This window comes from Anolis carolinensis, unplaced genomic scaffold (genome assembly GCF_035594765.1).
Source record: "Anolis carolinensis isolate JA03-04 unplaced genomic scaffold, rAnoCar3.1.pri scaffold_12, whole genome shotgun sequence".
Lineage (NCBI taxonomy): Eukaryota > Metazoa > Chordata > Lepidosauria > Squamata > Dactyloidae > Anolis > Anolis carolinensis.
Window position 1 is genome coordinate 11,296,354 of NW_026943823.1, and position 22,987 is coordinate 11,319,340.

General features: G+C 40.8%; 1 protein-coding gene across 2 annotated transcripts; it reads right to left on the reverse strand.

Annotated features, from left to right (window-relative positions):
• Positions 1 to 1,214: 1,214 nt before the first annotated feature.
• Positions 1,215 to 18,203, reverse strand: LOC100552668 (ras-related protein Rab-6B). 2 transcript variants are annotated; one of them, XM_003223391.4, is made up of 8 exons: positions 17,999 to 18,203; positions 13,769 to 13,827; positions 12,582 to 12,635; positions 10,942 to 11,047; positions 6,866 to 6,977; positions 6,355 to 6,448; positions 5,755 to 5,821; positions 1,215 to 4,927 (listed from the first exon to the last, which is right to left on the reverse strand). In XM_003223391.4, the coding sequence occupies exons 1-8, from the start codon at positions 18,087 to 18,089 to the stop codon at positions 4,863 to 4,865; spliced, it is 648 nt and encodes a 215-aa protein (XP_003223439.1). In that variant the 5' UTR covers positions 18,090 to 18,203; the 3' UTR covers positions 1,215 to 4,862. The 2 variants fall into 2 exon arrangements, with proteins under 2 accessions (XP_003223439.1, XP_008112877.1); XM_008114670.3 differs by lacking the exon at positions 10,942 to 11,047 and adding an exon at positions 7,180 to 7,285 and having other exon boundaries at positions 17,999 to 18,198.
• Positions 18,204 to 22,987: the final 4,784 nt, after the last annotated feature.

The window sequence follows — 22,987 nt, forward strand, 5'->3', positions numbered from 1 at the left end:
AGGACCAATAAATCTTCAGACAGGATTCTGGGAATTGTAGTCCAAAAAGGAGCCCCCGGTTGTGCAATGGGGTAAACCCTTGCGCCGGCAGGACTGCTGACTTGAAAGTTGGGTTGCTGACCTGAAAGCTGCCAGTTCGAATCCAGAAAGAGTGTGGATGAGCTCCCTCTGTCAGCTCCAGCTCCCCATGTGGAGACATGAGAGAAGCCTTCCACAAGGATGGTAAAAACATTAAATATCTGGGCATCCCTTGGGCAACGTCCTTGCAGACAGCCAATTCTCTCACACCAGAAGTGACTTGCAGTTTCTCAAGTTGCTCCCACATGAAAAAAGTCCAAAAAGAATTTTGCAAAGGAGTCTCCAAACATCACTAGGGATGAAGAAAACCTCCCTGTCCCCTAAACATAGAGACTTGTGACCATAAGAAACTTTGAGGGAGGAAAAATTCAAGAAATTTAATTAATTACTAAGACTATTGAATACACAGGGACTCTACGCCAGTCTTTTTGCAAAAGCATTCAAATCTCTAGTCCTGGATAGATGTTTTAGTTTGTCTCTCATCCATTTTGTAAAAAATAAAAAGTACTTCTCATCCCAATACAAAGACATTTGCAAAGGCAAGCCAGATTTGAAATGGTTCTACATTCACTTCTGGGTTTGGAAAAGGAATTAAGCTAAACTGAATTGTTTACCCTTCCAACCTATTATAAAATGTTATTTCCAGGAAAGGCAATTCAGTCTTGTTTTGAGCCAGGAGGGTTATTCAGGGAGTCTGGAGCAGACACAAAATGGAAGTTGAAACTGAGGATGAAAATTGTCTGAACAATATTGGCTGTAATAGATTTGTGGGGAACAATAATGTCAGCATCAGCTTGCACCATTGTTAGTAAACACCATGACACAAATTGTCATACAGAGGACCCTTGGTATCAACCGGAGTTTGGTTCCTGGCTCTCTTCAGGATCCCCAAATCCATGGATGCCCAAGTCTCATTATATATAATGGTGCGGTAAAACCATGTCCCTTATTTTACAACATAAAATGGCAGAAATCAAGGTGTGGAAGGTGGAATCCGATTGTATTCATCAAAGAGCTGAAGCTTCCTGGCACACAGTTTGAATTTACTTACTGCATAATGTCCATGCTCGTTCATCTTGAGACAAAGGTACAAGCTAGAGCAGCAAGCCCTTACCAATGACCACAATGACCCCCACCGTGGTGAAATTAACTTTATTTAGTGTGATACACAGCTGTAATCTCGACAGTCAATATTCAATATATTAAGAGTCACCTACGTGGCTAACGGCTAGGAGACAGCAGAGCCAACAACGCACACTCAAATATGGTACACATCCACAGAGAAGGCAGTGGAAACGGGACGGTGCCCTTCACTAGGTTTCCCCTGCTGCCTGCCCCACGCCCCATCCCTCCCCATAAACATTTATGTATATTTTCTTTAAAATCCCGATTTTCTGGAAATGCAAGTTTCCATCGTGTCTTGAGAGGATGCCACGACAGCAGCGGCAGGACTGGGCTGCCAGTGCAAAAGGGAGAGCGGCACCAGTTCAACTGGAGAGAGGAAGAAAGAGAGAAACAGACACAGACAGGACACCAGCAATTTCCACACAACAGGGGCCATATATACACAGGGTGAGTCCAGGTCCTTAGGCCTAGTTGTTCTGCTGGAAAGATTATTCAGGAGAAAGAAGAGGGAGAAAAAGTTCATTCTTAATGTCTCGGGTATCTGCGCTCAGACAGATGAATAGAATAGAATAGAATGCCACAGGAGTCACAGATGTGGCAGATCCTACCAGAATAGGAACTGGGAATTTTGTACACTTACCTATCCAAAGCTTTTGAGATAGAAGAAGATTGCGATTGACCAAAAAAAAGAAAAGAAAGAAAGCCCACACATATATTTAGTTAATGCTTTAAAAGGAAGAACTGGAATTTCAAAGTACGGTTGATCGTGGGCTCCGAGGCTCAAGGGATTGGTCACAGACCTGGGATCTCGAAATCTGACAGACAAGAGGAGGCGAAGGATAGCATCAGGACACAGAATACTACAATGCTAAAACCCGCAATGCTTTCCTGTCACAAAAGGAGAAGATGGATGCCTGGAATGGGGTAACTGCCTAATGCAGATGTTACCTTTGTGAGCCACATCTGTGAAGAAGCTAGACTTAAAACAGTACCAATGCTCATCTTACTAGTGCAGCTCCAGCACCATCTATTTGCAACAGTATTTCCTTTGGGTCAAAAAGAAGAAGTGGGACCTTCTTATTTGAGAGCAGTAGCCATATTTGGGGGTGGAAATAATTAAACATGTACTAAAAGATCCAAAATACTTGCAGTATCATTTCTATTTAGAAGAATCTATGTTGCACCCTGCTGATACTTTGTATTTGCTATAATACTTTCAACAAAAATAAGAAAAACATGACAAGTAAAGCTTCTTTAATTACACAACAATAAAGTGGCCATGCAACTGCTAAGTAAATAACAGTCTATCATAGTCGTTCTCCACTTGCGGGTCCCCAGATGTTTTGGTTTCAACTCCCAGAAATCCTAACAGCTGGCAAACTGGCTGGGATTTCTGGGAGTTGTAGGCCAAAACATTTGGAGACCCATAGTTGAGAACCAGAAAGAAAGAAAGTGAGCAGATACAGGGAGAAATGGCATTATAAAAAAGGAAAGATGCTAACCACTAAACACTGAATAGAGAGGATAACATGCACTTCAGAATCTGAAAATGGGAGCCCACTTTGTGGGAGAAGGCCCTGCTAACATACCCAAGACATAGGTATCTCTTCTTTTGCCACAAACACACAAAGAAACCTTCTGATGTGGAAAGAGGGGCCTTTTCTAGTGTTGATGGGGCAGAGCTTTCTTTAGTGCATTCCTTTGGACCTTCTGAAATAAAAGCTTCTCTGGCCAAGTCAAAAGACATATTTTTGTCCTAGCCTTGCTAAAACTTGGCAGAACAGACTGATGTGATAAGTCAATAATTAAGTCCTATAGTAACAGGAAAGACGTATCCTTCATTCCAAACCAGAGTGAAACCAGAGATATAGAAAATGCCTTGCTCTTATTTTCCTTCATAATAATGAAGGTGCCTGCCGCAGTGACCCCTACTCTACAGTCCTCCAAGTGGGCTCACTGTGGGATTACGGAAGTTGGGTCCAGACTTTAGACTGTACCCAGCAGAGACAGTTGGTCTTTTTCCCCCCTGCAAAGTCAAATCTTATCCCATGGCTATACACATGTGGGCAGAAGGTTCCCCAAGATTAGTTTCAAAAGTTTAGGAATGAGTATGAACCTACGGGCTACATTTTGGAGCTATTGAAACAGGTGAAAATCTCAAACGAAACAGAGTGGGTTATTTAACCAACAAATACCATTCCATGACCAACGTCATCCATTTGTCTCCCAGGACAATTTGTACCTTGAGAAGGTTTGCAATCATAAGATGGGAGAGGTATTTCAGAACACATTCTAAGTTTTTGTCCTCTAAAAACTTTCAGTATACAAGTCACTCTTTTGCAGAGCAAGCAGATGTCAGACACAGCTTGAAGTATCTTCCTTTGTATAATAAAAATAATTTGTCAAAGCAAGTTGTGGAGGAGGAGAATTACACCAGAACACAAAATCCTATATATCTATTTAACTATGTATCACTTCATATACAGTGGCTGGACCAGTTCAAGGGGAGTAACTATGTCATCCACTTTCAACTCTGAAGGCCAGGTGAGCCCAATAGAATGAAAAAATATAATTCAAATGAGAGTCCTACCTATAGTTAGACATGGACTCACCCAACAGTGGTAGGAATGTGCTTGTTCATAGCCATTGGGGAAAAAAATACAAGAATGGAGCTATGAAGCATGTAAAAAGCACTTTGCATATTTAAAATGAGACACGAGTGATAAATTATACAAAAATAGCAGCTCCTGGCATTTTACATGTCCCTGTTTTAATTCAGCTAGAAACAGTGAGGTTCACAGCTCCTTCAGAAAGAGATCTTGCTGAATGCACTGGGGGAGGAGGAAAAATAAAGTAGAGGTACAAGAGACGGTAGTTGAGAATACCTAATCTCCTAATACTGAGACTCCCTTTTTTGTCACTATGCAGGAACCAGGTTTCCAACATAAGGTCTCTGATCAGTCCAGTTTTATCTGCTGCCCTCATTTGTGTTGACTAAGCACTAAAATCCTCCAGAAAAAGGGGCAGGCTTTCTGTAACTAAAGGTAACTAAGCCAATCTAGAGACAAAGGGGGGAGGTTGAAAGTAGAAACAAAGACAGATTCAGAGCTATTGTTGCCCTTCCTCTCTATCCTCCGGGAAGAAGGACAGACAGGAGAGTGTGTGGCCAGTGGCAGCATGCCCTTTGCAGGAAGCTAGCACTGGACTTTGCATGGCGCTTCCTCCTGCAGGAAGGACTATGGCCAAATCCAACCAAAGGAGCAACCTCTGGAAAGAGGGGCAAATCCAAAGCAAGAGTAAAGAAGCGGGGGATGCCCCAGCTCCACTAGCTCCTTTGCTGTATCCTCCCCTTTCCCCCTCATAGGACGACACAGCGAGGTGAACACACGCACAATAGGAAACCTAGTAAAAAAAAGAGTGCCACAGCACCCAAGTGCAACAACCAACAAGGGACAGGACACATTGGAGGAGTCACACCATGCAGTAGGGAAGGAGCAGCCAAGGCTGTCCGCAGTACAGGGAGGGGGGCTCAAATGCATATCAGACCTGGGGTTTTGGCCCTCAGGAAAGTTACACTTCTCTTGTCAATGAAAAGGGATGCTCTTCGGTGAGATCGGACTGGCCAATCGGGAAGGAGTCGCTGCACAACGGGATCTCTTTTAGCAGGAGCAGCCGCTCTCTGATACTGGCTGCTCAGGAGGTTTCTCTAGTTTGATGTCGATCACTGCAGATCGCAAGTTAAGTAGAAACACATTCAAAAAACAGGTTTAAACTCACAAAAGACAGAAAAGGGTCTCATTCAGGTCTAGCAATACAGATCATTAATCTCATCCCTGCTATTCTTAAATAAATCTTCTTTCTGGCTACAATTACACGTTCCATTTAAAAGAAGAGAGAATGGGGATAAAAACAAATGAATGAAATTGAGTACAGCATACTGTCAGACTAGCACCCAAAATTTCATTTGCCCACATCCAAAAAAATATGTTCTATGTACTCTGAACAAGTCTTACCAATAAAACTGCATAACAGGTTCACCTTAAGGTAAAGGCATACAATAACAACAAACCTGGCCTTTGGAGCATTTTGGCTCCTGATATTCAAGAAATGGCTCAGAGCAACACCCTGAAAAATAGAAGGACTGGTATCTGCAGTTTCATTTATCCATTTTCAACAAAACATGTCCTCTCTAAGCATTTTCCAGATCCTTGACTGCAACTCTTTGGTATTGTTGGTCCACGTCCTTTATCTCAATAGGGTTCACAATTATTCAAGAATGTAGCTCTCTTGGATATAGGGATCATACTACATATGATTAGAGCTATAGAGCTTTGTGTGTGTTCATATCCTACTCCACACATGAGGCTTGCTGCTTATCCATGTGGCATTAACAACAGAAATAAGCAACTTAAGTGGAGATTCCCTCATCAGAATCACCAAAGTTACATTCTACCCAAACCTTACACAACAGAACTGCACAGGAGTGGGGAAAGGGCATGCACTGAAATATTGTGGAGGGAAGGAAGCTGCTGAGATTCAGTACAAGGATACTGTCATCTTTGCTTTTCTCAGGAGTGCTGTCCATCCCAGGTAAAGCGGCAGCCACACGGCGGAAAAGCTGGCAGGGAACATAAGAGGACCCTATTTTGCAACAATTCTGAATTGCACATAGTAAGCAGGTAAGGCAGCAGTGAATTTTGAACACAGAAACTCATTACAAGTGAAAGAAATTCCTCCACTACAAAATGCCAGCTCAGTTATGGTACAACTTCATCATCATCATCATCATCATCATCATCATCATCATCATCATCATCACGTTTATTTATATCTTACTTTCTCTCTCCATAAGGAGACTCAAGGACGCTAACATTAAAAGCATTACAATGCAATTTAAAATATACAAATATTAAAATATTAAAACAGTATTAAATATTATTAGTATTAAAAACAATTCAGATTAAGTCCATAAAAACATTTTAAACCACAGTAGCCCTTGACATGATTCTTAAACCCTTCTTTTTTAAAAGTCTGCCTAAATAAAAAGTTAATAGATATAAATTACAATAAATTAAACTACAATATCCCACTGCGAGGCTCTTGAGTAAAAACTGTGAGGCAGTTATTTCTCTAGAAGAAGCCCCAAATTACCTGTTTCACATTATAGCCAGTCTTTGCACTGGTCTCGATGAACATCACACTCAGTTCTTTAGCTCGCTGCTCGCCTTCTTCTGTAGTTATTTGTCTGGAGAACAGTTCAAATAGGACAGTGAGAAAGAAAAAACATTGGCCACTTGAGATAATGTCAAGTTAATTATGCATTAATGTGACAAAGGGAGCAGAAATCTCCTGGATTTCTCTCTCATCGGTACAACCACAAGCCAGAAACTGAGGCAATGCACAGACAACACCAGGAAGCAATGGGAAAATTAGAAACTCTAAAGTCATAGTTCAAACTATTGATTTGCCCACAACTCTTTCTTAAGATTATCAGCTCTTTCTCCCTTTGCTTACTTAGCTTACTTCAATTGCTGCAAACTGAATTCAAAGTGCAGTCATTTGTACTCAATACAGGGGTGGGGTTGGGGGCTTTTTCCATTCTTTATTTCCAGCATACAACAACCCTTCTTTCTGGGTCTAATTTCCAAGCTCCTTGAATTACCTCTTGTCTGCAAGGTCGGTTTTATTCCCCACCAGCATGATGATGACATCGCTTCCTCTTTCTGTTCGCACATCATCGATCCACTTGGAGGTTTGTTGGAAGGAATTTAGATCTGTTAAGAAAAAGGCAGCTCCGTTCATTACAGTCAAAACTCAAGAGAAGAATAAAAGTTTCACAAAGGCCACTTTGTAAAAGCACGGTATGTGTGTATTCAATTTGTGCAACACAGAACGAGCCCAACTGTCTCTCTTTATAAGGATTACTCAGGGTCTCTGTCCCTCAATGTCTTACAATTAATCAAATCTCTCACTCACTTGTAATGTCATAGACTACCACTGCAATAGTTGAGTCGCGGATGTAGCTGGGAATGAGGCTACGGAACCGTTCCTGGCCTGCTGTGTCCCATAACTGGAGTCGGACCTGCTGGTACCAGTCCAGAGAGGAAGCAGAAAGACAAAAGACAGAAGAGGAAGAAACTGTCCTTTAGAGAAAAGGCAATGCATTAGGAAGGATCTTTATAGAAGTGCAAAGATTTGCCTCGCACTATAGGCCTCTCAACGCATATAGTTCAGCAGAAAATAGTAAGGAAAAAAGAAAAACTTGGTGGGACTTTGCAACCATCAATCTGACTGTTCCGTTATGCAAGCACACTTCCCCAAAGGATGGTACTAATCAGGATAAGTGGCAATGCCAATGGTACATACTGGGATCATTTATTTGGAAGAAGGAGACTCTTTCAGTCACTAGAAGACAACAAGGGACACTTGGGGATATGTGAACAAGACCTCCCATATTAAGATTATGTTCTTCTGAGAAAGTTATCACACACACACAGGTAAGTTCCATATTGGAAAAATAAAAAACGTTGCCGAACGTCTGACAGGTTCTCTTATGAGTACAACCTCAGTGCAGTATCAAAACACTCTCAACATAAGACACAGTGTATTCACACCATCAAGAAGAGGAAAATACTTTATTCATAAGGTCAACAGCAAGGAAGTGCCACTGCCCAAAGGGGAACCTTTGCTTAGCTCTGTTGCTTGCACTTATGAGAGGGGGGAAAGTATGGAATAATCTCTAATAAACCACGCTCAATCTTAATCATAGGAAAATTAGGATAAAAGTGTATCAAGATTTATGTTTTATTATTCAGACATGACCTTGATTTGGGGATATAACTCCTAGAATTCCCCACCCAACATGACCACTTACAAACCCCAAAAAGTAACTTTTCAAGAGGGACAGAATTAGAAACCAGAATAAGATACTGGGTCCAATTTGGCTTGGCCCCACTGATTTCATTTTTACTTGAATGAACATTTTGACAATGTTTCATACACATCTATCATGGGGTGGGAGAGAATGGCAAAGGAGGACACTAGCAGGGAAGAAAGATTCAGTTAGCTGGAACAATAGAGGTCATAAATGGCAAGCAAAAGAAAGAAGTAGGTGAGCTACTGGTGAAGGCCTCCCCTGCCCATCTTCCTGGACAAACAAGGTCAGGGACTGAGGGAGTGACTGTCTGCCTGCCTCCGTGACTGCAAATCTCCCTTTTCCTCTATCAACATCTTTGTTTAACTGGACTGGGCAACGTGGCAAAGTCTGCAACTAGCCAAGTCACTGAGGCATTCGGCTCTGGAGGCCACTGTCTAAACTCCACTGAGGACGTCTGTACTGGAAGTCGTTTAGACGGCACAATCAGTGCCCAAGGAAAATGGAAATATTGCAAGCCAAAAACAGCACCCCACAACTCATGGTGTGACACCATTGTTTGAAAAGCCCTAATGCAGAATTGTCGTATTTTCTGTCAATTGTTATAGAATTATAGTTGGAAGAGACAACATGGGCCATCTAGTCCAACCACCCTCCTCCTTGCAGGAAAAACACAAAGTGCTCCTGACAGATGGCCACCCAGCTTGTTTAAGCCTTCAAAGAAGGGGCTTATTTGTTTAAAATTATTCTAGATTTCTGACTCTTTGCTTTCCAATTTTAAATCAGAATTCAGAGGTAAAAATCTGAGAGCCCTCTTACTTTATCACTTTCTTTTCTACAACAATAAACTGACAGGACTCCCCCTTTGGAATGATTCAAAAAGATCTGATACAATGCAGTGAATGGTCATTTTATTCAAAACATGCAAATGTGTCTTTGCCTGTGGATCATGGCTACAAGGGCAAATTGTGCTCTTGAAGATGTGCTGAATCCCAGGCTTTTCAGTCAGAGAATTTTCGTCTATACTATACAGTAACAGTTCCCTCTCAAACCTATTCAGTGCATACCCACTTTACATGTATTACTTCTTTACCCATCTGAGGAAAACTCAGAGTTTCAAATACAAAGAACATACAAATTATTTCCAACCAGACTTTTGTCTCTTCCCCCTGCCCCTCATATCCAATTGTGTTTTGTTTACCAACAACTCGATTTTTGATAAAGTGGACACACAGACATGTAAAATAAAATAAATACATAAAACCAAGCAGAGAATGTGCAGAAAACTATTCCGAAACTTCTGTCTGATTGTCAGTGGCTGAGGATTAAGAAGTGACAAATTTCTCCGGTCTTAAAGGAGGAACAAACAAAAGAGTCAGCCAAAAGTGATATGCTCTCATACAACCCAGGTCATCAAGAACATCAGTACGTAATTCTGAACACATAAATAAGATCTCGTAGCTGCCAGATATGCTCAGATGCATTTAAAATAGGCTTTAAAACTCATGAAGCAGTAATCAATACTTGTCAGCCATAGCTGTTAAATGGAAATTATATTAAAAACACTTTCTCTCTGCATTTGAGTTTTCTAAATAAGGAAATTCAGCCCGGTCTTTCTCATTTGTGTTGACTAATACCAATAATGTATCAAGAATGTATAGGAAAAGATGCAATGTCATTACAAAAGTGCTATTAGAAACAAAGCAAACTCCTGGATACTAATGATGAATACCTAGTTTCATAGGCTATCCTCCAAAGGGAAGCAGAGCCATGAAAAGAAAATTCCTATTGCAAAAAACAAAGAAGCAATTGCAGTTTAAATGAACACTTGGACACTGAAATAATTTTATTGTCCTTTACAACAGGTATTCATATTAATAGATCACGAGGAGGAATATTTTATCTATACTGCTTATCAAAATCTGTGAAAGTCTTTGTCTACCTGTTTCCCTTGCAAAAGGCAATGAATTTTACAAAGCTATATGTGCAGGAATAGGTTTAGTCTGCTCTACAGTATTTACTCGAGTCTAATGCACCATTGAATTTAATGTGCACTTCAATTTTCGAAATCCTGAAACCAAAACAAATATTTGCTGGTGAATATGATGTGCGAAAAGGAACCCGAAAGGTCCCAGGTCCCAGGTTCAAACCCCGGGAGCGGCGGGAGCGGCTGCTGTTAGTTCCAGCTTCTGCCAACCTAGCAGTTCGAAAACATGCCAATGTGAGTAGATCAATAGGTACCGCTCCAGCAGGAAGGTAAGGGCGCTCCATGCCGGCCACATGACCTTGGAGGTGTCTATGGACAACGCCGGCTCTTCGGCTTAGAAATAGAGATGAGCACCAACCCCCAGTCAGGCATGACTGGACTTAACATCAGGGGAAACCTTTACCTTTACAATGTGAGAAAAGTGACCAAAAGTGCACTCTTTGTAATTTGGCTAAAAAGATGCACATTGCAGTTGCTGACTGCTTAGAATTCCTTCTTAAAATATAAAAGTGTTAGAACACCAAAGCTTCCAGAGAAGGAGAAGAAAACCGTCTTTAGGGTGCATCATTGCTGTAGAATGAGCCTACTTTTAATTGTCCTGCCTTAATGTTTATCAAATCATGTTGTTTGATAAGGTCTTGAGCTTTAACTGCCAAAGAATGCAGGTGGCATCCTGAAGCATCTTTCCCTTTTGGTTTGGCTCCGCACTGAGATTATAATATGACACAAATCTAATGTGCACCCTGATTTTGGCGAGGGAATTTAGTAGCGAAACAAGGACGTTAGAATTGAGTAAACAAGGTATTTCCTAAGGTGGATAGGAATGGAGTTCTTTCTTAGGAGCTCAGCCTGAGTGGAACCTATGCCTAGTACCTACTTGTCAGGTCAAAGACAATCACAGCCGCAGCAGAGTCCCGGATGTAGCTGGGAATGAGGCTGCGGAACCTCTCCTGGCCGGCTGTGTCCCAAAGCTGAAGCCTGATCTAGGAAAACAGAAAACGTGGGGGGAATGGTGGAAGGGGGGGGGGGAGGAGGAGCAGGAACATGGAAAAGAAAACAACAAACTCATGTGAAATTATAAAAAAGAACACAAAACTTTGAGGCAAAGCAACACAAGTAACAGATGGAAGGGGGAAGTTAAAATGAACCAAAATACAGTGCAAAATAAAACAGAAGAGCTTGCTAACATATACCTTCCTCTTTTAAATTAATTTCTTGATTCTTAATCAGTCTTTCTGTGCATGACAATCATTTAGCTATAGAGTTTTTTTTCTCTTTAGAGAATCACAATAGGAAACAGTGCACACAGCAGATATACAAATCAGAGGCCCAGTCAGGTTCTTATGAAAGGACTACTAGAAGTTAAGGATAGTTTTTGATTCCCTTATTACTCACATCAGTCAAGATCCAGGCCAAGGTCTCTTTGACACTTAAATGCTTTCACTCAATATGAACAGCAAGAGACATCTCAGCAGACATCTCCACATGGACTTCAAGTCTGCCTGTGTCTCAAATGAATTACATAATAAAGAAAAAGAAGCCCTGTCAAAGCCTCTGTTGCTATTCAGGAGAAAAGCAGTTAAATAACCTTTTAGCTATGTTTGGGCTGATAATAGGGCACACAGTCTGGCTGCTCAAGACTTGAGACAATGAATGACTTGTGTTCTACGTTCCTGCCTACAACCATCTTGATGTACAAGAAATATCCCTCTCTCTGAGACAAGTTTTCATGAACTCAGATGACTCCTAGCTCACCTTAGTTAGCAAAAATCAAGAAAGTAATGGGGATACAGCCAGTTCACATGGGGATGCCAGACAACACAATGCTTTGTATCATATAAGCAGGGCCTGAGTGGCAAGTTTTTGGTGTAGAAAAAAAGGAACTAGGCTCAGAGCCTTGCCTGGGCATCATGCACACTAGGCAAACACCCTCTCAACTAAAATGAAACAAGGAAGTTTTCAGACCATTCTATAAATCTATAAATCTGACATTGTCACAGAAATGAAGAACACGAAGTACAAGACTGGCATCTTCCAGGCCCAAGAACTGCAGTCAGAGATCAATATTCCATTAAGAAAAATAGTTCAGTGAGATTATAAAGAGTCAAAACCACCATGTCTCCCTATAAATATATCAATCTAATTTTGCAAAAGTTCTGTTTTATGATGTGAATTTTCAAACATCTCATCCACTCCTGCATTTAAAGAGCATAATTCTAACAGCCACAGATGAGGGAGGGACGTGCTTGAACAGAAACCATGTCTACAAAATGTTCCCATGTTCAACGGGGCAAGGAATGCTATACTTTGGGGAGTTAAATCTTCCTTTTGGACAGCACAGTGTGCAATAGGTTGACACCCACATCCTAACTGGGCTATTCCTCTCTTTCACAAATTACAATTGGGATGACAATGCAATTCAAGAGTGTTCCTGAAATGCAGATGGTTAAACAGCATGGTTCTCTGCAGCCATGAAAATATCTTTGTCAATGGTAACATACAGATGACCCCACTCACCGTACGGTCTTCTAAATACATAGTTTTTGAGAGGAAATCAATTCCAATAGTTGCCTGGAAAATGAGGGAAAAAAGTCTGAATAAAACTGAACTATAATGCATTTAAGAAGCACAATGGTCAATTATCATTTTCTACCACACACATAAATAAAATATATGCAAACCTTTGAGAGGGCTAGGGGCACAAAACCCCTGTAAAAGTGGAATAATGCAAATAATTTTTTAAAACTAAGATAACACTTTTCTAGGATTTTCTACATTCTGTAATGCAGCTCTACAATCAATTTCTGCTGGACGTTGAACAGACTGGCCCTAGAAAACCTAAGAGGACATATCAATAAAATCTGTAATTAATAAAATCTGCAAAACTCATAAACATGGAGGATGACTGTATATACAATAAAATACAAAGCCAATATAAAACCATCAAATGCTAGACAGACAAAAAAAATCAGCTTCTACATAAAAGTAATTAGAGGTGCAAGTCATGTACCCATAGTTTTGGCGAAGAACTTCCAAAGATGTGAGGCAAAACCCGAAAGGCACTGTTCATGATCATAATTGATTCCACAATTTCTAAAGCTGGATCACAACAGCTGGTGCTAAGATTGTCATTTAACCAGCAAAATGAGAACTATAAGAATTATTCTACAGTAGAGTCTCACTTATCCAACACTCGCTTATCCAACGCTCTGGATTATCCAATGCTTTTTTGTAGTCAATGTTTTCAATACATCGTGATATTTTGGTGCCAAGTTTGTAAATACAGTAATTTCTACATAGCATTACTGTGTATTGACCTACTTTTTCTGTCAAATTTGTGGTATAACATGATGTTTTGGTGCTTAACTTGTAAAAGCATAACCTAATTTGATGTTTAATAGGCTTTTCCTTAATCCCTCCTTATTATCCAACATATTCGCTTATCTAATGTTCAGTCGGCCCATTTATGTTGGATAAGTGAGACTCTACTGTATTTAGAAAGCTTTTTTTTGTTTTGTTCTGACTGTGAACAGATGTAGATTGAATTAGGGACCATTTGTTTTATATATTGATTTTAGTTTTGACATTGCAATGGCTTCCACAATAGTCAATCACATTTTCTTCCCCAGATGAAAAATATGGCTGTATCCAACTGATACTCAGTAAGAGTTAGTGCTCTAAGAGAATTCACTGTTTTTTCTTACCTGGTAAGTGTTGTCAAAACTATCATACATAAATCTGGTGATCAGGGAGGTCTTTCCAACTATAGAAAAAAGGAAAGGAAAATAGCTATTCCTCATATATGAATTGATAAGAACATTTCTCCAAACACCAGAAATCTCTCATCTGCTTACCCTATTACTAGGATACTAGAAACTATAAAAAGCAACAAGGGATTGTGAACTTCTTCCTGAAAACTAGGGAGAATATTGTAATTATGTTTATCCATGAAATAATACATTTATGACTTGTGTTCACCCAGATACAAAAATAAACATAAACATGGTGATTCATCTCAATGTGAATCAAATACAAGTTCCAGAATGCTAATCCCAGTTGCAATATAAATTAATTTACAACACTGTTTTGTGGCACTGCACCAGGAAATGTTCATGAGCCTCATCCAAAATAGGGATGTACCAGCAATTGCAGTCTTTATTTATGGCATGCCTGTTGTATATATACAAGCACAGACTAGAATTATTCCAACACCTGCACATCAGTCTTCATGTCACATAGAACATGATGCTACAATCCCATTTGTCTCAGAAGACTTTCTGTTTTGCAATTTCTGAAATCATTTTCTACATCAGCATAAAACAAAAACCTATGCTTGTACTGTACGTGCAACTTATGGCAATCACATGAATTTTTCATATGGTTCTGTTTGGCAAGGAATACTCAAGAGGTGGTTCTGCCAGTTCCTTCCTCTGAAATACAGCAAAAACAATTTGGGGTCCAGACACACCACAATACTGTGTAGCTGTGTGCTTCCAGATAAGATCCCTTATCATGCTTCAAAGATAATGGATTTTGAGCATTAGCCAACAGTGCAATTTAAACCACTGAATATAAATTTGCACAAACCAATTCCAGCCATGTTGCTTTTAAAATAAAACGGAGTTAACTTCATTTATTAGTCACACGTTGGGTGATCAGTATTATAGGCGTGAAGGGTCAATTCACATTGACAGTTGAGATAATATGAAGGTATGAGCTCAGCACATAATAAGCTCTGTAAGTTGTTAAAGTATTAATATGGCAAAAACAATGCTCTGGGAAACTGACCTTAAACAAAAAATTCATATAATCTTTTCTAATGTTTATAAAACAAACAAACAACAAAAGACCAATTAAAGCAAACTAGGATTGAGAATTGAGGAATCTTGCTGAATGAAGAGATTAGTTACAATCTGACCACAATAAATATTTTTTAAGAGTAAGCAATATTATTGGATACAAAAGATAGGAAAGACAATTGCAATTCCAGGAAAATGTCTCATTTTGTTTCCCTCCTCTCTGTTCATGTATCTATAAAGGTAACATGTCAAACAACCTGTTTCCCCATTAGTAATTTGTTACTTCTTATGAGGGGATCTATTGGCTTATTCACTGTGTTTATAAGGATTTGTTAAAATGTATCTCTTTAATTATGCTTAGGGCTTATGCTTAGTATCTACTTTGGGATGCAAAGTAGCTCTTCAGGGTTTCATCGTTTGTAACCGATTGCTGTATTATTGCATTACATTCAGAACATGCCATAATGAACTCATCAGGACGGAAATGAAAAACAGAGACGGTTGTAAATATATAGTTTCTGAAATGGCTTCTCATTGAAGTCTTGACACTTTAACAGAAGTATGGCATTCAGCATAATGATGGTGGATCGTATAGCATTTTAATACAGTTTCATCAGGCAGAAGAGTGGATTGTCTCAGGCTTATATAGTGTACCATCCTCTACGCTGAAAACCTGTCAATGCCCCAGACAGGAAAGGATTACTAATGTTGGCTTCTAAATAATAAAACACCACCTTATCCTCTTATAACCCCTGGTTTCTATAGGTTTGGAAAGCCCTTAAATTAATTAGAGAATACAAGAACAACGTCACTCCTTCCTACGCCTCCCACCCACCCACCCAGATGGCATCGCAAAGGGGAGAGAAGTGTGATAAGACAGCTCTTCTGCAGTGCATTTTGAGAGTGTGATGGCTGATGATGCAAAATAAATCTTGAAGGGGCCACAAGGCTCACTCTTGATGCTGTGGTTTCTTCCCTGCAACAGTCTACCTTGTGTATCACTCCCGAATATGATATTTTTGGCCTGCATAATGCTTCCTGCAAGCATTGAGATGGTAACAGCCATCAAAGCAACATGACCACCATGTAGTAGTTCCTCCCTTGACCCTTCAGGGTGTGTGTATGCATAGGTACATCTGCACATGACATTTAAAGTGGGGTCAAACTTTTTTTTCCCGAGTCAGGAGCAAATTTGAAAACTGCAAGTTGCTTCTGGTGTGAGAGAATTGGCTGTCTGCAAGGATGTTGTCCAGGGGATGGCCAGATGCTTTTTATGTTTTTACCATCCTTGTGGGAGGCTTTTCTCATGTCCTCGCATGGAGCTGATAGAAGCAGCTCATCCGCGCTCTCCCTGGGTTGGATTCGAACTGGCAACTTCCAGGTCAGCAACCCAACCTTCCAGTCATCAGTCCTGCCAGCAGAAAGGTTTAACCCACAGCGCCACCGGGGGCTCCTGGGGTCAAACTATTATAATGTGCTAAGGAAGCCACTGGCTGCCTCCACACTATTTCTCTATCTATACACACGTCTGTTTGTGGGTATACATTTATGTGTAGGTATATGTGTGCGCCTGTGTATATATCTTATGTGTGCATGTGCATATATATCTGTGGACATATGTATGTACATGTGTGTGTCTATATCTATGTACATATAGGTGTGCATGTATACATGTGTTTGCCTATAGTTACATATATTTATGTGTTTATATCTGTTTGTACCTATATGACTGTATGTACACCTGCACACATGTATATGCATGTATGTCTATAGCTGCATGTACAGATATGGATCTATATCCCTTGTTAATAGCTAGTTGATTTTAATTTTTGTTGTAATGTGGGTTGTAGGCTGGATGTGTATGTGTCAAGGGTTTTGATATGGCCAATGGGCTAATCAATAACCAGTTATAACCCAAAACAATCAGCTAACTGAAATGTAAATCAGTTATTTTCACCCCAGTCCCCCAGACTTGTGCCCCTATTGCTCACATTCATCCATCAATCTACCCTGCCCTTCTCACCCAATAGGGGACTCAGGGCGGCTAATAATAATAATAATACAATATTTATTTATTTATTTACTTACTTACAGTATTTATATTCCGCCCTTCTCACCCCAAAGGGGACTCAGGGCAGATCACATTACACATATAAGGCAAACATTCAATGCCTTAACATAGAACAAAGACAAGACAAACACGGGGCTCCAAGCTGGCCTCGAACTCATAACCTCTTGGTCAGAGTGATTTGTTGCAGCTGGTTGCTCAACAGCCTGCGCCACAGCCACAATATTATATAAAATGCTCCCCTCCAATATCTATCCTATAAACTGCACCACTATCTCGTGACCCTGTTCTTTGTGGTTTTATTCTTATTTCTTTCTCACCCCGAGTTTTAACTTAATGTTCATGTGGCCCGCCCTTGTTTTTATTATTTCCCTGACTTTGCATTGTAATGTATATTATTATCCTTTGTATTGTTCACTGTGTTATGATGTGTCGTTCTTTTATGTTTTGTTATATTGTATTGTTCTGGGCATGGCCCCATGTAAGCCGCCCCGAGTCCCCGTTGGGGAGATGGTGGCGGGGTATAAATAAAGTTTTATTATTATTATTAATGGTATAGTACAATATAGTAATATATAATGCTAATATTGTGCTATGCTAATAATATAATATATTGTATGTACATACAACTTGTAAGCCGCTCTGAGTCCCCTTCATAAATAATTGTTGTTGGGTTGTTGTTGTTTTTTTGCACTACAAATAAGATATATGCAGTGAGCATAGGAATTTGTTTGTTTTTGTTTTTTTTTCTAATGATAATTCGGCCCCTCAACAATCTGAGGGACCATGAATCGGCCCTCCACTTAAAAAGTTTGAGGATCCCTGCTCTACTGTATATATGTATGTGTGTGTGTATACCAGTTATGGGCCCACTTGGGCCTTCCAGGTGTTTTGGACTCCAACTCCCATCATTCCCAGCAGCCTCAGGCCCTTTCCTTTTCCCCCTCAGCCGCTTAAGCGTTAAGCGTTAAGAGTTGGAGTCCAAAACACCTAGAGGGCCCAAGCGGGCCCATGACTGGTATATATGCCTGTATGCCTTCCCTCCCTTCCCTTCCGCGATGCCTCACCGCTCTGCTCGCCCAGGAAGACCAGCTTGAACTTGCGCAGCGGGTTGCCAAACTCTCCGCCGCCGCCTCCTCCTCCTCCGGGCGCGGACATGGCGGCAGGAAGGAAGGAAGGAACCGTGAGGGGAAAGGACCCGCCGCAGCCCCGCCACACCGCTCCAGTCGCCGAGAAGGGAGCCCGGTGCGTCACTTCCGCCGCGCCGCCCGAGGAAGCAGGATGAGCTCACCGCGTCTCAGGGCGGGCGCGGCCTGGCGCGGCGCCGTGACGTCACCGCGCAAACGTCACCCAAGAGCTTCTCGCATGCTTCAGGCCTCCATGATGATGGCAATGATAATATTAAATATTATTAATTAATAATTATTAATTCAAATAATAATAGCTTCTTGCAATCTTCAGGACTCCATGGTGATGGCAATGATAATATTAAATATTGTTAATTAATAATTATTAATTAAAATAATAATAGCTTCTTGCAATCTTCAGGACTCCATGGTGATGGCAATGATAATATTAAATATTATTAATTAATAATTATTAATTAAAATAATAATAGCTTCTCACATGCTTCAGGACTCCATGGTGATGGCAATGATATTAAATACAGTGTTATTAATTATTAATTAAAATAATAATAGCTTCTTGCAATCTTCAGGACTCTATGGTGGTGGCAATGATAATATTAAATACAGTATTATTAATTATTAATTAAAATAATAATAGCTTCTTGCATGCTTCAGGACTCCATGGTGATGACATTTCTAATATTAAATATTATTAATTATTAACTATTACAGTAGAGTCTCACTTATCCAAGCTAAACGGGCCGGCAGAACCTTGGATAAGCAAATATCTTGGATAATAAGGAGGGATTAAGGAAAAGCCTATTAAATATCAAATTAGGTTATGATTTTACAAATTAAGCACCAAAACATCATGTTAGACAACAAATTTGACAGAAAAAATAGTTCAATACGCAGTAATGTTATGTTGCAATTACTGTATTTACGAATTTAGCACCAAAATATGATATATTGAAAAGATTGACTACAAAAATGCCTTGGATAATCCAGAACGTTGGATAAGCGAGTCTTGGATAGGTGAGACTCTACTATAATTCAAATAATAATAGAGAGCCTCTTGCATTCTTCAGGACTCCATGATGATGACAATAATAATATTAAATATTATTAATTAATTGTTAATTAAAATAATAGTAGCCTCTCGCATGCTTCAGGACTCCATGATGATGACCATATAAATATTTAATATTAAATATTGTTAATTAAAATAATAATAGAGAGCCTCTCATATTCTTCAGGACTCCATGATGATAATAATAATATTAAATATTGTTAATTAAAATAATAGCCTCTCACTTGCTTCAGGACTCCATGATGAGAATAATATTATTAATTATTAATTAAAATGATAATATCCTCTTGCATGCTTCAGGACTTCATGATGATAATAATAATAATAAATATTATTAATTATTAAATAATATATTAACTTCTCACATGCTTCAGGACTCCATGATGATGACAATAATATTAAATATTATTAATTATTAATTAATAAAATAATATTATAAATAACAATACAATTAATAATAACAATAATGTGTTGTCGAAGGCTTTCATGGTTGGAATCACTGGGTTGCTGTGAGTTTTCCGGACTGTCTGGCCATGTTCCAGAAGCACTCTCTCCTGATGTTTCACCCGCATCTATGGTAGACATCCTCAGAGGTTGTGAATAATAATTCTTTCATTTATAACCCTCTCTACCTCTCCGAGGGGACTCAGGGCAATTCAAACTGCAGGAAAAGAGATCCTACCGAAACATAAGGAAGAACTAATAGTAAGAGATGTTTGGTAGTGGAATATGCTGATACAGTCTCCTTCTCTGGCAGTTCTTATATTTGGATGGCCATCTGTCAAGATAGCTTGGATTGTGTGTTCCTGCCTGGCAGAATAGGGTTTCACTGAATGGTCTTGGGGTCTCTTCCAACTCTATGAATACTTTTGTAAACTAGTTTGGAGTTCAGCCATCCCTTGCTTGTGATGTCTTGCTAGCCCTGCTTCTTTGTCATCATCATCTCTCTATGTCTACTTGCCCCATCCTCTTGAGACTAGTGAAATGTCAAGGGCACCCAAATGCAGCTGTGCAGTGTGTTGGTGACAAGGAGGTGCTTTTCACTGTATATGCTCATTGCCTGTGTGCATAAAAAGGGCAAGTAATCAAACACCAAGGGCCAGGGTATCCCATAGAACAATTGTTGCCACTTGCCTATTATATGGATGGAAGCAAGTGCCATACAAATGTAGCGGAACCTTTGTGCTACGGTCCTTGCGAGCGCAGTGGGAGGAATTGAAGACGGACAACTGGAGTCTTTCCAAGAAAAACAGTTTATTGGCAAGCGGCCGCTGGGGTTCCCCCTAGCACAACACGGTGCTTCCCAAGGGAGAACCCCCAGCGGTGGGCTGAGTAAATATTTATACAAATTACAGGGTTCGAGTTATGCCCGCCCACAAGCAAATTCATTGGCTTAGAGTTGTGATGCGGCTCGACTTGCATCCAATCAGCGCTGACCAGCGGCCCGGGCGCATTCTTTCTGTGTCGTGTTCACAATCACTCAGAGCGCCTGCGTGCGCACGCGCAGTTTGTCTATTCTTAGCTTTCATTTCTTCAGAAACGCGTGATTTCCCAGAAATCACATGTTTCTGTGAGCTTATGCTCCCGGCTCGCTAGCCGTCGCCATCTCTGCCCATATATGGCATTTCCTGGGGTTCTTTAACCTCCCGCCTCACTCCCCCATTTTCTTTTTGCGAAGCGCGTGTACAAAAGCTGAAGCAAAGCATTATGGTTCCATCCAATCCCACTTGGCTTGGAGTATGGCTATCTTTTCTCCAGGTAAAGATTGTGTGACACACCTAGTACACATTTGCATCATTATTGGAGTGCAGCACATAACTATGAGAACAATGAACAATCCTAAAATCCCTACCAACAATATGTCCTTCAACCATTCTACTGAGGGTAAGCAGCTAGTCACCCAGGAGAACGGAGACCAACCTCCTACCTCCTGGACATTATTGTAAATTAACTTTTGTAATGACTCGATGTCATCTTCAATAGTACTATTCAAGTTATGAAATTTCACTACACAACGCCCTCTAACCATGGCGCATAAACCCCCCCTGGCCGCCAGTAGGTAGTCAAGGGCCAGCTTATGCTGCAGGGCCATCTGGCTGATTTCTTCTACTTCAGACTGGATTTCCCGGAAAATTTTACCAGTGGCATTTATGGACTTTTCAAGACGGTAAGTCAGGCCCAGAACACTTCTACGATTAGCCTGGGCTACAATCCCTGGGTAGGCACCCAGGGTCAATAAGCCAGTGACCAAGCCTCCTCCTACACGAGAAGCTTCTGAGCCTGACAAAGCCTTATTAATAATTACTTCATCTATACATTCTGGTCCCAGAGGATCGGTTTGGGTTATGTCTCGCTTACGTCTAAGTCATGTTTTATGATAAACTCTAACGGGGAAAGTTAAGTATCCTATTCCAACACATTGATAGCCTCCTGGGTGATAGTTTGTTGCCCACTTATCAAAAAAGAACCACAAGTTGGGGTCTCTGATTAACCATGAAGGCGGCATATCAGGCAGGGTCCTAACGGGCCGTCTTACCTGACCAGTCCCCCAACTAAGATAAGGAAGGTATCCCATCTCACCATCAGTAGAATTGTCAGTTTTGAACATGTCCTCGGGGGGAATAGGTTTGGGGGGAAGATATTCGGGGTACATGGATGTCCACTCGGTATCAGCTAGATTAGGGAAGGCATATGATTTGTTATACAGACCATGTAGATAGAAACGGTCCCGGCAATAGGAGTAGTTTCCTAACCGGGAAAAGAATGCCTGTCTGGGTCCCCAATGTTTCCACATGGAATTATCAACCTCCGGCCCCCCATGGCAGAAGCACAGGCCTCTTGTGGAGGCATGATATCTGAAACGCCGGAATCGGGTGGAGTTTAACTCCCGGGATATGCTTGAAAATAGAGTGGGTGGCCACGCATTCTGGACCTTTACTAGTCCCTCTAAAACAATCTGTGGTTCATCAATCAAATCGGGAAGAAATGAAAAATCTCCTACGGTGAGGGGGTGTTCATAAATCAATGTTGCCTCTTTCCCATGTTGTTCAAACATATAATTGGCATGTTCTTTTATCCAATTCCCATGTGCTCTTTTTCCAAAAGAAAGAATAAAACTCAGCACAAATAATATACCAAAAACAGTACGCTTTCCTCCCCTCCTCATAACTTGTCTCCCACTTTTTCCTCTCAAAATGTCTAGCCACCATCTCCCGGAGAGCGCCTTTGTTGGGCCATGCTGCGACATACTTGACCACCGACGCTCCGTTGCACCCGAAGGGATCAGCTTCATGGCCTTGTTGACCCCTCAGGGAGTTGCCGGATGATCCTGAGTCTCAGGTCCTCACCAGGAACTCGCTCCGTCCGCCACTCCTCAGGTGCTAGTTTTACATGGGTGTAATGTATCCACGGCTTAATCTCCTTCACCTTCACTGCAGTGGGGGTAGACAGGAGCACAACATAGGGTCCTCGCCACTTGGGTCCCAATGGCTCAATCTTCCAATCCTTGACCAAAACCTCGTCACCTGGTGAAAAACAATGTAGAGGTGTGGTAGGGAATGGTGGGTTCAATTCAGAAGTGTATTTTTCTAACTGCTGCACTTGTCTGCCCAAAGCCTGAACCTGGGCCAATGTCTGTTTCTCTCCTATGAGGTGCTGCTCAGCTCCTGTCTCTAAGGCTCCCTTCAAGTTCAAAGGGGGTCGTCCATAGAGTCTTTCAAAGGGGGAGAGTCCTGTCCGTTTGTGTGGTGTACATCTGATTCCTAATAATGCCATGGGCAAAACCACCGTCCACGGCAATCCTGTCTCCTGGCAAAGTTTCCCAAGCTGAGCCTTTAATG